The following is a 12,630-nucleotide window of genomic DNA, read 5'->3' as shown; positions in this document are numbered from 1 at the left end:
ATGTAAGTGTCAGAGCTTTTTTGTGTTTGTTTGCTTTTTTTATATATAAAACACTCTACAAGTTTCTTTATGCATGCTTTCAACTTTGCAACATTTAATGCTGATGGTGATCATTTTAGCTAGTTCAGCCAGTACAGGCATGTGTGATGTAAAGTTGACTTACCTTTCTCTCAGGGGCGATGGGTTTTCAGGCTTCTGTGCTGTGTCCATAGGTTCCTTGGCCAGATATACTTGTCTGACAGAGGCAGGGGTGTGTCTAAGACAAGGCTGGACCAGGTCCTGCCCCAAAATCTGATAGGGCACACCAGCACCTCGTTGCATAATTACAGTATGTTGTCAGTGGATGTTGCAAGTTGCAAAAAATGTAAATGTTAAAGGGTAGAGTATTCTATCCTCAAAACCTAACCTATTTGGTATGTTTGTGACAAAAGCAGACAAGGTTTTAGATGGTAATATTGTCTGACCTAGTATGTACAAGTGCTCCATGAAATGAGGGTAGATGGATGGATAGATGTATAAAAGCTACTCATCTAACCAAGGATGTTTGCTTTGAAGACAGCATAAAAAACTCAAACACACATCCAAAGTCCAAGGAGGTTACTGTGTTTTATTAAAGGATTTATGTAATCCTGCTGTCAATCTTTCAGTGAGCGTAGATGGGCTCCTGAGAGATGCAAAAATGTGACCCGTTACAGTCAAAGGAGTCTTATAAGGTCTATTTAGTCACATGTGGTCCTGTCGACTCCACCATATGTTTGATTTTATTAAGCGTTGCATGGTACAGGTTCCTTCGGTCAAGCTGTGTCTGAAAATCCAGGCCAAATCAAACAAGCAGACTGTACTGTATCAAGATTCACCTCCAGAGAAGATCTTCAGGGTCCCTCCATGACGTGGTCTGCTCCCAACAAAGAAGAAAACACTACATGTGCAGCAGAGAATCGGGTTTCTCACTCATCCTCTGCTGCAAATAACTTTGTTTCTCCGACTGTTTACGTGTAAATGTTGGAGGTGTTCTTTGCTTTTGTCTGTCTTCTTTCTCTCCTCCCCCTCTTTGTCCCCAGGGCCTTTTTGTTTTTGTGTTGTTTAAGCAGCATGTCGTCCCTCTAGGTGGATGGTTTCAGCTGCCGGCAATGGCTTTCCTATTCCCAGACTTGCATAATGTTAAGACATCATCTCTGTGGAAGACTGGCTGCAGAGTATGTAGGTGTTGACACGGTGGTGTAAAGGTCGCTCAGGCATTGCAGGATGTGCCGTGACCTTGTAGCATGAAGCTGAAACCAAGCAAGCAGAAATGAGAACATGTAAGCCATAAAAGGAGTGTACTTTACAATGATTGAAACACAGATGGGGGATAAGAGATCTCAAAGTACCAAGTCTGGCATGACTGTGAAGGTTCTGAAAGGAACACAGGCACACAAATACTTTCATAAAATCCCCACAGAGAAATGTCTGTAATTAGCTGAGACTTGAGCCACACCCTGTCCCACTGAGAGCACTGCACAAAAACGCAGGAAGAAACCTGACCTACTCCGCAGCAGCTTACTGGCTCCATTTCTCTGTGTTTTGTTTAACGTGACCAGCTACCATCCCCTCCAAAAAGATAATAATTGATATTTTGTGCACTTGTCATGCAGTTGGAACCTTCAAATTAAGAACTAGTGCAGCAGCAATCAGAAGTATGCATAACACTGAAGATAACAAAGGCCGGTCAAAGTTAATTTAGATAGAACACGTCACCAGCGTCCATCCTCTGCCTGTCTGCGTGGGACACAAAGCATTTCATGTTCGCTTTTAAAAATGGGACAATGAATAAATGAGTACGTAGGTCACTTGCCCCGATGGTAGGTTTGTGTTAAACACAAAAGTAAGAAGTAAAACAACCATCACATATTATGGTAAAATAATTGAAGTGGAGAAGGAGCATAACCATGAAGAACTTTATAAACTAGCACAGAATATCAATCCTTTCTAATGTCACATTTAATTATTTGTGTTTTTGGAAGATCTAGTAATAATGTTACTGTTTAGATTTTTTTATCTGATTCTTTTAAACACTGTTTATACACTGTTTCAATTGGTTTTAGTGTTTTGCAAGCATATGTCCAACCTTTCATGCAAAATGTCATGTTGCAAAAATACTCATAGTAAATGCCCTATACTTGTACTGTATATATTGCTTTGTCAATACCTGAGGACCCCAGTGCACTTCACACTACATCCAGTCATTCACACGCTGGCGGTGGTGAGCTACATATTAGCCACAGCTGCCCTGGGGCTGACTGACAGAAGCTGGACTGCCATACGATCAGCAACACTAGAACCCTCTGACCACCACCAGCAGGCAAGGTGGGTGAAGCGTCTTGCCCAAGGACACAACGACTCAGCCAGTCAGAATCAGGGTTCAAACCAGCAGTCCATCCATTCATAAACATTGATTAAAAACAGAAGATTAACAAATTTCAGTTAATTATGTTTGGATTTCAGAAGAGCGACCAGTACAAAGTAATGAATATATTATTATTTGGAAGAAAGATGATATGCATACATGGGTTTCTAAAGTTCATGTTCTCCTTCTATAGATGATGTGCTTGGCTCTGTTGTTCTGTGTTTCGCCCTGTTTCTCTCCCAGACATAGCTATTGGCTCAGCTTTTACTGACTAACTGTATGTGATCTCTATAATCCTCCAGACTTGAAAAATGGCTCAAACCTCATCTGTGTTTCTCTCCTAGATGAAGCCAATAAAGGAGTAAAGCCTTTACCTTTTCAAGTTTCTTTGACTTAGAAAGTATTCCTGGATCAGTGCTTCTGTGCTTTTTTGTGTCTCTGCTCTGTCTTCTCAAACCCCAGTCGTGGCAGATGACCGTTCACACTGAGCCTGGTTCTGGTTCTGCTGGAGGTTTCTCCATGTTAAAGGAGAAATTTCCTCTCCGCTGTTGCTTCACGCATGCTCGGTATGAGGGATTTCTGCAAAGTCAATGACAATGCAGACGACTGTCCTCTGTGACTCCATGCTCATCCAGGAGGAGTGAATGCCGCTTATCAAGACGCGATGCAGTCTGCTGGGTTTCCTTTGGTAGAAAACCTTTAATCAATCCATCTGGGTCTGATAGAATTGACTCTATAAAATGCCTTGAGATGAGGTGTTGTGAATTGGTGCTATATAAATTAACTGAATTTAATGAATTTTGATCTCAGTTACAGCTGTTCTGTAAAGGAACCCTGCAGACAGGTCAGGGAGAACGATTCAACGTAAAGCAGGATCAGATTGTACAACAATCTCTTATAGAGCCATGTCGTCTGGACATGGAGAGATGATGGACCGCCTGTAGACTGTAAGGAGCTTACTTCAGTTTCTATTTTAAATTAATATGAAAAAAGAATTTGACATTAAAAGGACTGATCCTTTAACTATTGTGAAAGTATCTCACTTCCTGTTTATAAAAACTCTTGCATGACATTTGCCGAGGCACATGACATTTTAACACTAAGCGGGCACAAGAAGACTGTCTTTGCTAACAACACACAGTGCTGGTAGTATTTTCCTGACATACTGATTTGCATCTTTTAACTAAAGCTACAGTTTCCAGAAGCGTTGCAAAGGAGCTCATAAAGTAACTAGCTGGTTTCTTGAAGACGGCGCTGTGTTGAGTGAAACCCACTGGCCTTCAGTCACCAGATCTCAATCCAGCAGAGCACCCTTGGGATGTGGCCCAACAGGAGATTGTCAGTCAGCAAATCTGCAGCAACATTGTAATGTTATTGTACAAAAGGGAGCAAATCTGAGGAATTTTACCGACTCTGTGTTGAATCTACACCATGAAGAATTAAGGCGATTCTCATGGTAAATGTGTACCTAATAAAGTGACCACTGAGTGTGTGTAAATAATTTCTTACAAAATAAAGACTTTTTTTTTTTGCCTCGAAGGAAAAATGAAATGTTTGGGAAAGTTTTAAAGTCAGAGTGTCACACAAAGCTGAACTCCTCTGGATTTTAAATAATGCCAACAGTGGGTTACTGAACAAATTCAATTTCACACTGTTTTTCCACAAACATGGCACCTTCTGCTTTGCAGATAAGCAGAACAATCTCAAAGTTCTAATTGTCACAGCTGCAGATCACAGTAAAGACCGGTCCTCCTTCTGCTGCCCAGCATTTCCCACCTGGTTCCATATAAACTCTTTAGTTCACTGAGGGCTTGTGTTTCTACACTTAGAGGAAGGAAATGGGATGCAAAGTGATTCTGTTTCTTCATAGGTCTGAAAGTGGTTTCACACTTTGTTGTTGCAGCTGTTGGTTGTTGTCCTCTCTACTTATTATTGGAATTACAGAATCAAAAGATCTTTGAGAGATTCATAAATGAATATGACATTCAGGGCAACGACTGGATATAAACACATGACCAGCACTCTACTTGCAGCAGGTTAGATACTGACTTCTTAGGTAGTCCATACTGGTATCATGGTGGAAATGAGGCCATTTGGAAAAGTCACACATACCTACAGGCAAGTGAATTCTTACAAATGTATGACACAAAACATAATGATATTGTTTTGCATAGTTTCAGTCTTCTATGAGTTTATTAATCAGTTTCTTCTTCTTTTTTTTTTTGGTCTTGTGCAATTTAGTAAAATACATTTTACTTTTACAAAAATTATGAGGCACAAAGAAACATACAGTACTTATCCACCTTCTGAAGTTTCTTCAGGAGGCACATAGAGAAACATCGAACGTGTTTAATGCAATAGAATACTATTTACAGGAAAAACATGATATGTAAACTGAAATAAGAAAAAAACCTAACTGTGCTACAATAATGCACGTCAATAGTATATTTGACAAGTAACGGTAAAATAAAAGCTGTGGTTACATTTCCTACCCAGCATGCACCTCATACTAGCAGAGAAGTCAAACATGTGGATTTGAAGGACCAAGGGAATCAAATTCAGCCGGCATTCCCACTCGAGCCACATTTTTTGCTTTAGACTAGTAATCTGGGTGATGTATAAAACCAACAGTGATTCTTTAACACGATCATTCTCAAACGTTTATTTTGGAAATCCCAGACAGCTAGTCTTCCTGGCTGTAAAACCTTTAGGTGTTTTCTTCTCTTCATGCAGTTATTGTTTGCCACCCTGAAACTTGACCTCTCCGCTCATCTTGCTGGCTGATGCCCATCCATTAGTTCTTCCACAGACTCACCTCTGGCCATCTCCAGCCACGTTGCGGCATGAGTTGATCTACCAAAACACACAAACACGCTCGTTAATTAAGTAACATTTGTCACATTTATCCAAGCACCCACATCTTTGCAACCGGGTCAATTCTGGCACACTTTCTATCAACTGTTTTTTATTGTTTTTCAATCACAGGTTCAGGATTATTTTAATTATATGTGAGAACATGTCAGAGTGCATTGGTGTACAGTTGTTTGCTGTGATAGCAGCTCCATGGGGCTGGGGGAGCGGATTGAACTCAGTGCTCAGGGATAGGAGACCCAGGACACCTGTCTGGCTTTCTGTGGGTTTTTTTCTTTTCCAATGTTATCCTCTGCCTTAACATTGGAGCTGGCTGGTGCCGGTGAGGTTATGTAAAGTTAATGTTGATAATAGGTCGTTTATCTGTAGGAGAAAAACTGTTGTGTTTCAGTGAGTTTGTAGAAAAATGAAGAAACCCTCTGAGAGGAAGACCAGCAGTTAAACAGACCTAGCTGGTTTTACCTGTTTAAAACGTGTCCAACTAAAAGTGTTCATAACCATGGGATGAAATGCTATTTTAGTGATTATTAACTGTCTACATGTTAATAATAGTCGTAGACTGGAAGAACATGGATTCCCCCCTCAGGGTTGGGGATCAGTCTCTGCCTCAACCGGAGGAGTTTAAGTGTCTTGGTGTCTTGTTCACCAGTGATGGTCAGGTGGAACAAGATGGACAGACGGACTGGGTCTTCATCTGCAGTAAAGTGTGTGCTGTTCTGGTCTGTTGTAGTGAAGAAAGAGCTGAGCCAACTTATCAAAGCTCTCGATTTACCGGTCCGTCTATATCCTGACCCTCACCTATGGTCATGAGGTCTGGCCAAAAGAACAAGATCCTGGATACAAGCGATTGAAATGAGCGTCATCTGGAGGGCTGGGCTCAGAGTGATAGGGTGAGGAGCTCTGTTATCCTTAGGGAGCTCAAAGTAGAGCCGCTGCTTTTCCATATCGAAAGGAGTTAGTTGAGATGATTTTGGCATCTGATCAGGACGCCCCCATGTGGCCTCCTTTTGGGGGTTTTCTGAGCACGTCCCAATGGGAGGACACCCTGGGGATGAGCCCAAACTAGCTGCCGCCTGGTCTGGGAGAAACTTTAAGTCCCCCAGAATGAGCCAGAGATTGTTGCTGAGGAGAGGGATGGCTGGGTTCCTCTTCTGGACCTGTTGCTCCTGTGACCTGATCTCAGGTAAGTGGAAGACAAATAATGGATGGACTATGAAACCTGGACAAGCACAGGAATGTACAATTGTCAGTGTTGTGGCACAAATGACAGGTAATGGAACTATTACTGATAACTTCACAGAATGCTTGAGTTTGGTTCTTCTGAAATGATGAAGACCCCTGATCAACCCAAAGAACTCAAAGCAACCTCCTGCTGGCAGCTAATATTTATTGATGTAAACCCATTTCCTTACAGTAACCCCATGAAGATGATCTCTCTGTATGATTGACTCTATGAAGTGTCTTGAAATGATGCGTTGTGAATTGGCACTAAGAAATAAGCTGAACTGAATAAGAATGTAGAAATGGATAAGCGGATACAGACGATGGACATTGTCTGTCAAAGCATGTATGAGAGGTCACCCTGGTCAGTATGAAACAGACAGTAGCTCACAGCTCCAGTTCAAACCCCAGAAGATTGGGTAGAACCCAATCAAAACTACAAAAATATGACATGGCAAATAAGCAAAATGACAACATCTGGGTACATTTGGTTTGGTTTTGGTCAGAAACTCAACACCCCAATCCCTCTGCTCCTCTTTCCACTCTATGTTGTTGGACACCTAAGGGACATCAGATGTGTCTCAAAATGTGAAATGTAGAGAGTATAGCTGCAAAGCCATGTACAATGCAGACGACTCTCCCTGTGGCTCTACGGTTCTCCAGGAGTGAATGCTGCTTGTCGGGACTTTGATGCAATCAACTGTCCCTTATATAGGACATTTTTGACCAATCTGTATAATCTGACCCAATCTGTATAATATGATTGAATTTGACTTTGTAAAGTGTCTTGAGATGACATGTTTCATGAATTGGCGCTATATAAATAAAATTGAATTGAATTGAAGCCAAGTTGGAACAGCTGATTCATCCTTTGCCTCAAGGCCCTTATCTAATCTGCAAAAGTCCGCAGTCTGCCTGAATCGCATACTGTGTGGTTATGATGGTTGTATGAGGCCTGACTATCAACTCTATGGCAACACTTACAACAGCAGAATCAAAGGGATTTCCAGGTCTAAGGGTTACTTTCTAAGAACAAAGTAATGACTGTAAAATGAGGCGGGCGTTTTTCCCTTAGGCTTATGCTGAAGAGAACTTGTGTTGATCTGGAAGCTGTTAGTTGGTTTCAGAGGAAATTGAGCGATTCATCTTAGAGAAAGGAAGCCAGTGCTTTATAACTTGTTTTTGCAGCCATAGCATGAACAAATGTTCTCCAAAGGGAGTAATATATGAACCAGTATCTTTCTAGAATGGACACCAGCCAGACATCAGGGGAACAGAATAGCTACTTCACTGTGCCGATAGTGAAATCTTGCACAGTAAGCAAATACATGGCAGTGCAATCTCTGAAGACGCAATAAATATATAATCACTTAAAACATGTGCAGTGAAAAGTAGAATGATGTACTGATAAGTCAGGCAGACACACTGCTCTGATCTTCTGTCAATGTAAGGGCTAAATGTGCTTTTTTTTAGAGATAGTAGTCATCATCACTTTGTTCTTAGCAGTCAAACCCTTCCCTTAGACCTGGGAAATCCCCTGGATGCTGCGGTTCTGATTCTGTGTTTGAGAAATATGGTAAAATCACTGGTTCTGAACTCTTCTCAGGAAACTAGCAAGTTTGAACAATGGTTTGATATTTCTTACAAACAGCCAGCTGGTGTCAGGGATCTAGGGCTGATATTTAGAACTTCTGGTTGCTCACAGGAGGGAACTCATTCTCATCATCCAGACACACAGGCCCGGCGGCAAACTCGTGCTCAGGAATGACTTCCCCCTTTTTCGCCCCGCCATCTTCAGAGTAACCTGGAGGATGGAGAAAAGAAGGCAATCATTAGGCCAAAGCTTTCCAGATCCAAACCAAACTGTTCCCACATTCTGCTCAATATTTCTGCTGTTTGTGTGGAAACGGCTGAATCAAGCACCAGCTTTTGAGGAAATATAAACAGAGAGCTATTGGTGGGGTCACAGAAGCAGTGCATCTCTAAATTATTGCCACATCTGACAGCCATTAGGCCGGCTGGACAGAATCACTTGCTCCTTGGTAGAGGCACCCTTCACTGGAGGTCCAGCTGCACACTGCAAAAACAGAACTTAAAAAAAGTAAAATGTTCCTAAAATTAGTGTATTTGTCCTTGATTTGAGCAGGTAAATAAGATGACTTGCCAATGGAATAAGACTTTTGCACTTAAAATAACTCATCTCCATCATCTTATTTCAAGTGCAGGATGTCTAATTATCTTATTTTAGGAGTCAAAATACTCATTCCATTTGCAAATAATCTTATTTACCTGCTCAAATCAAGGACAAATACACTAATTTTAAAGAACATTTTACTTATTTTTAGATCCGTTTTTGCAGTGCAGGTATTTTAGGGGTTATCTCTAGCAGCTTTGAACGTCTACAGACTGATATTTTCCACCCATTCTTTTTTTGTATATGAATAGCTTTAAATAGCTAGAATGGATAAAGAACATCTGTGTACTCTGACCAGCTTTCTTGTTCCCCAGAGCATGATGCTGCCTACATTATGTTTTGCTGTTAGGATTTTGTGTTTTGGGTGATGCATAGTGTGTCGTTTCCTTTGCATTTAAAGAGACAGCGCCAAAACAAGTTGCTCTCAGATGAACCTCAGAACAGGGTTACAAGAAGACCAGAGGGGCAACAATGACGAGTGAAATGAGACCAAAGCATTGCAGTTCCACCGTATATAGATCACAACTGGATGATTTAAATAAATGTGAAAAAGAAGGATTTACAAGCATGGTGTGTCCCCTTTAAGTCTTAAAAACTGCCCAACTGGTCAATCTCCCTTAGATCTACCATTGAAGATTTTTTTTCCTCTGGGTTTATTCAGAGATTATTCCACCATAATATAGATTACATGCTGGTACTTCTGTTCGATGTGATGAGTAACCATGGCAATTAGAGACATTTTATATGCAACGAACACTGAACTTTTCAAAAAGCAAACCTAGAGTATGATCCCAAATCTCAAAGAACAACAGATGTGGGTGTTGGGAAGGGAGGAAGAGGACGTTCAAACCCTTTCTTCCTACATAAGAAGTTGTGAGAAAAGATTCCTTATAAAACAAAATAACTTTCAGTGGATCGCCAAGGCGAAGCTGGAAATCTGGACTACCAGATTCAATATTTCCATCCCTGGCATGCAGAGTATACATACAGCTGGCTTCAACACACAGTGTGTTAGGAGTAGAAGCGTCTTACCAGATGGCAAATTCTCAGTCATATTTCTGTAAAGGAGCCAATTTGTGCTTCAGATTCATCTCCCCATCACTCACTGCAGACTCTGTGTGTGATGCAAATCTCTCAGGTTTTGACTGACTCTAAAAGAACCACAACCCACTCAGGGCAACTGTCAGCAATGTAAAATTACCAGTAGAGGTTGAAAATGGTCAAACAGAGAAGGTCTGCAGTACTCTGTTAGGCCTTGCTGTGCCTGCTGGACGTCTCACTCCAGGCATGTCGTAGGACTGTTCTCTGGCTCCATTAACTCCATAAACACCTCACTCATATCAGAAATAGCTACCAGCGAGTGTTCTTCATTCAGTAACAGCATCCACACAGAGGAGTGTTGTTCTGCTCAGTGTCATGATAGCGCCTATGTGGTGCGTTCAGTAACGGGGAGATTGTTGTGCTTTTCAATTTCCAACTGCCTAGTCACTGATCAGGACTGCTCTAGCAGAAAATAGTCAAATTCCACCGGACGATATTTTTTCCATTTATCTGGATTTATTCTTCGTTAACATGAGAAGCCAACTAGCAAAGAGATCTTCTTAGGCTATATGACTGTACTGCAATCACTCTCCATAATGGTCATTATTTTTACATTTAGCATTACAAGATTGACAGTAGAGCAACTACATCTTTCCCCTTGGTGAACTACAGATCATTCGGTAAAGCTAACGTTGTTGACTGCCGACTGGTCCCTAAACAGAAACTGTTGGTTACTACTAACCAGTGAGGGTTGTGGTGGCACAACCTGAGGCTGGTAAGGCAGCAGTTTGTGCATAAGATGGAGAGGAGTGGGTTTCCTGTGTGAGCTGCCCTGCCTCTGAATTTGTTCCTCCCCTGTGGTTTTCATCAACACCAATCAGCCTAAAACGGAGGGAAAAAGAAGAACACCGCTATATTAAAGGAGCAACTAATCCACATTGTTATCACCTGACTTCTGGCTTGCTTGTAAAGCTGCTGCAGACCAGACCGTCATCTGACTTGTGAACGGGGCATCCATTGAGGCGTAGTAGAATCAGTCTCACCTGTGTTGGTAAGCTAGCTGGCATTCGCCGCCATCCTGCGGATCTACGTTATAGATGAACAGCTGGCCGTCAGCAGTGGCCACCATCAACCGCAGGAGCCTCTGGATCCTGAAACATCACAAACAGTTTCTACTAAAACTAAAATCACCCCAAAATAGAGCAGCACAAATTAATTATTCACAAGGACTGTACACGTCTTGCAGAAAACCTAACTTCATATCCTCCATATGGTTGTTGGGCAGCTTTTGAAACGCTAATCAGAACAGCTATGGATGTCTTTACAGTTTGCAAGCATGGTGTTAGAGATGCACCCACAAATCAGCTGGTGGCCAGAATTCAGTTTCACAACATTTTTCAGGAAAAAGGTAGAAGACCCAGGATGCTGAACATTTTGGTAATTTTAAAGAGGTAAACAAATATTGTATGACATAACATTTGATTCAGAATTTGTGGCTACCTGGAAATCCAACATGATGGTCATCTGATATAAACTCTGACAAAACCAACAAGTTTGCTTTAAACAAATATCAAGACACAAATAACTCCTAGCTGGAGTTATTAGCTTCCAGCTTGCTTGTAGCTAGCTGGAAGCTAGCTACAAGCAAGGTGTCTGGGACAGTCATATCTGAAGGCAAATACATATCAAAAAATAAGAATATATATATATATATATATATATATATATATATATATATATATATATATATATATATATATATATAGATGAACACAGAAACAACTGGGATGTTAAAGAAATAAAACACAGCAAGACTTCTCATCCCAGAGCATGACCGATCTCAAGCTTTCTCCTCTAGGTTGATAAGGAAGAGAGAGAGAGTGGCTCACGTGACTAAGGTGCAAACGTTCCTCTGACCAGATGAGAAGAGGTGAACGGTAGCGAAGGCCCGGTCCTGGCTCATCATGCCAGACACCGGACCAGGGAGGTAGCTGCTGGCTGCTGAGAACATCTTCCCCATATAAGCTGTCCATGTGGCAGCCTCATCTTCTCTACTGGAGAAAATGCACAGCTACAGTTAGAGACCTGCCTGGTGCTGAGTACAGTGGTGATATATCTGAAGACAGGCACCACGAACTGAAAGGTTTCCTTAAATGTCAAGCATTGTTTTACAGCTCGTTGCTACATAATACTTTTGCAATGCACTAAGCTTGACCTTCACGGTCATTGACCTTAAACAGATTTAAATGAGAAAATCAATAGATCATTATTTGCTTTTCACACAGGCATGACTAAGCCAGATCATCTGTGAATGGATGCTCTATTTTCATTGTGACTGCTTGTGTAAGTAATACTAGAAAGCGTACTGGCAGTCTAATTTCTCTTTACTTGGTAATAAGCGAACACACTGTTGTTTAGTTGCAATGATTTTATTTTGAACAATAAAATGCCAAATTTAAATAGATTCCTGTTAGATCTCAGTGTTGCATCTGATAGTGTTGGTCCCACTGTTCTTCTACAGAGGATTAATGTAGAGATCAAGGGAACTGCATGAGGATGGTTTAGATCCAATATGCCCAGCAGACTTCAGGTTGTTCATGTAAATGATCAATCTGTCATGTAGCAAAAGGTTTAGAGCTTGGTCCAATACTAATTTACCATATATATATATATATATATATATATATATATATATATATATATATATATATATATACACACACACACAGGACTGTCTCAGAAAATTAGAATATTGTGATAAAGTTCTTTATTTTCTGTAATGCAATTAAAAAACATGAAATGTCATACATTCTGGATTCATTACAAATCAACTGAAATATCGCAAGCCTTTTATTGTTTTAATATCGCTGATTATGGCGTACAGCTGAAGAAAACTCAAAAATCCTATCTATCTATC

General features: G+C 40.9%; 1 protein-coding gene across 2 annotated transcripts in view; it reads right to left on the bottom strand.

Annotated features, from left to right (window-relative positions):
* Window positions 1-4,545: 4,545 nt before the first annotated feature.
* Window positions 4,546-12,630, bottom strand: part of wipi1 (WD repeat domain, phosphoinositide interacting 1) — a 29,629-nt gene continuing 21,544 nt past the window's right edge. The window contains exons 9-13 of one of the 2 annotated variants that reach the window (XM_036148560.1): window positions 11,603-11,767; window positions 10,757-10,864; window positions 10,456-10,595; window positions 8,124-8,282; window positions 4,546-5,239 (exon numbers count right to left, since the gene is read on the bottom strand). In XM_036148560.1, coding sequence (XP_036004453.1) covers window positions 8,161-8,282; window positions 10,456-10,595; window positions 10,757-10,864; window positions 11,603-11,767 — 535 coding nt within the window. In that variant the 3' untranslated portion in view covers window positions 4,546-5,239; window positions 8,124-8,160. The remainder of the gene's footprint in view (window positions 5,240-8,123; window positions 8,283-10,455; window positions 10,596-10,756; window positions 10,865-11,602; window positions 11,768-12,630) is intronic. The other variant, XM_036148559.1, reaches the window with a different exon arrangement.

This window comes from Fundulus heteroclitus, chromosome 16, assembly GCF_011125445.2.
Source record: "Fundulus heteroclitus isolate FHET01 chromosome 16, MU-UCD_Fhet_4.1, whole genome shotgun sequence".
In the NCBI taxonomy this organism is placed as follows: domain Eukaryota; kingdom Metazoa; phylum Chordata; class Actinopteri; order Cyprinodontiformes; family Fundulidae; genus Fundulus; species Fundulus heteroclitus.
The sequence above is the reverse complement of the archived record's forward strand: the minus strand, read 5'-3'. Positions and strand labels throughout refer to the sequence as shown.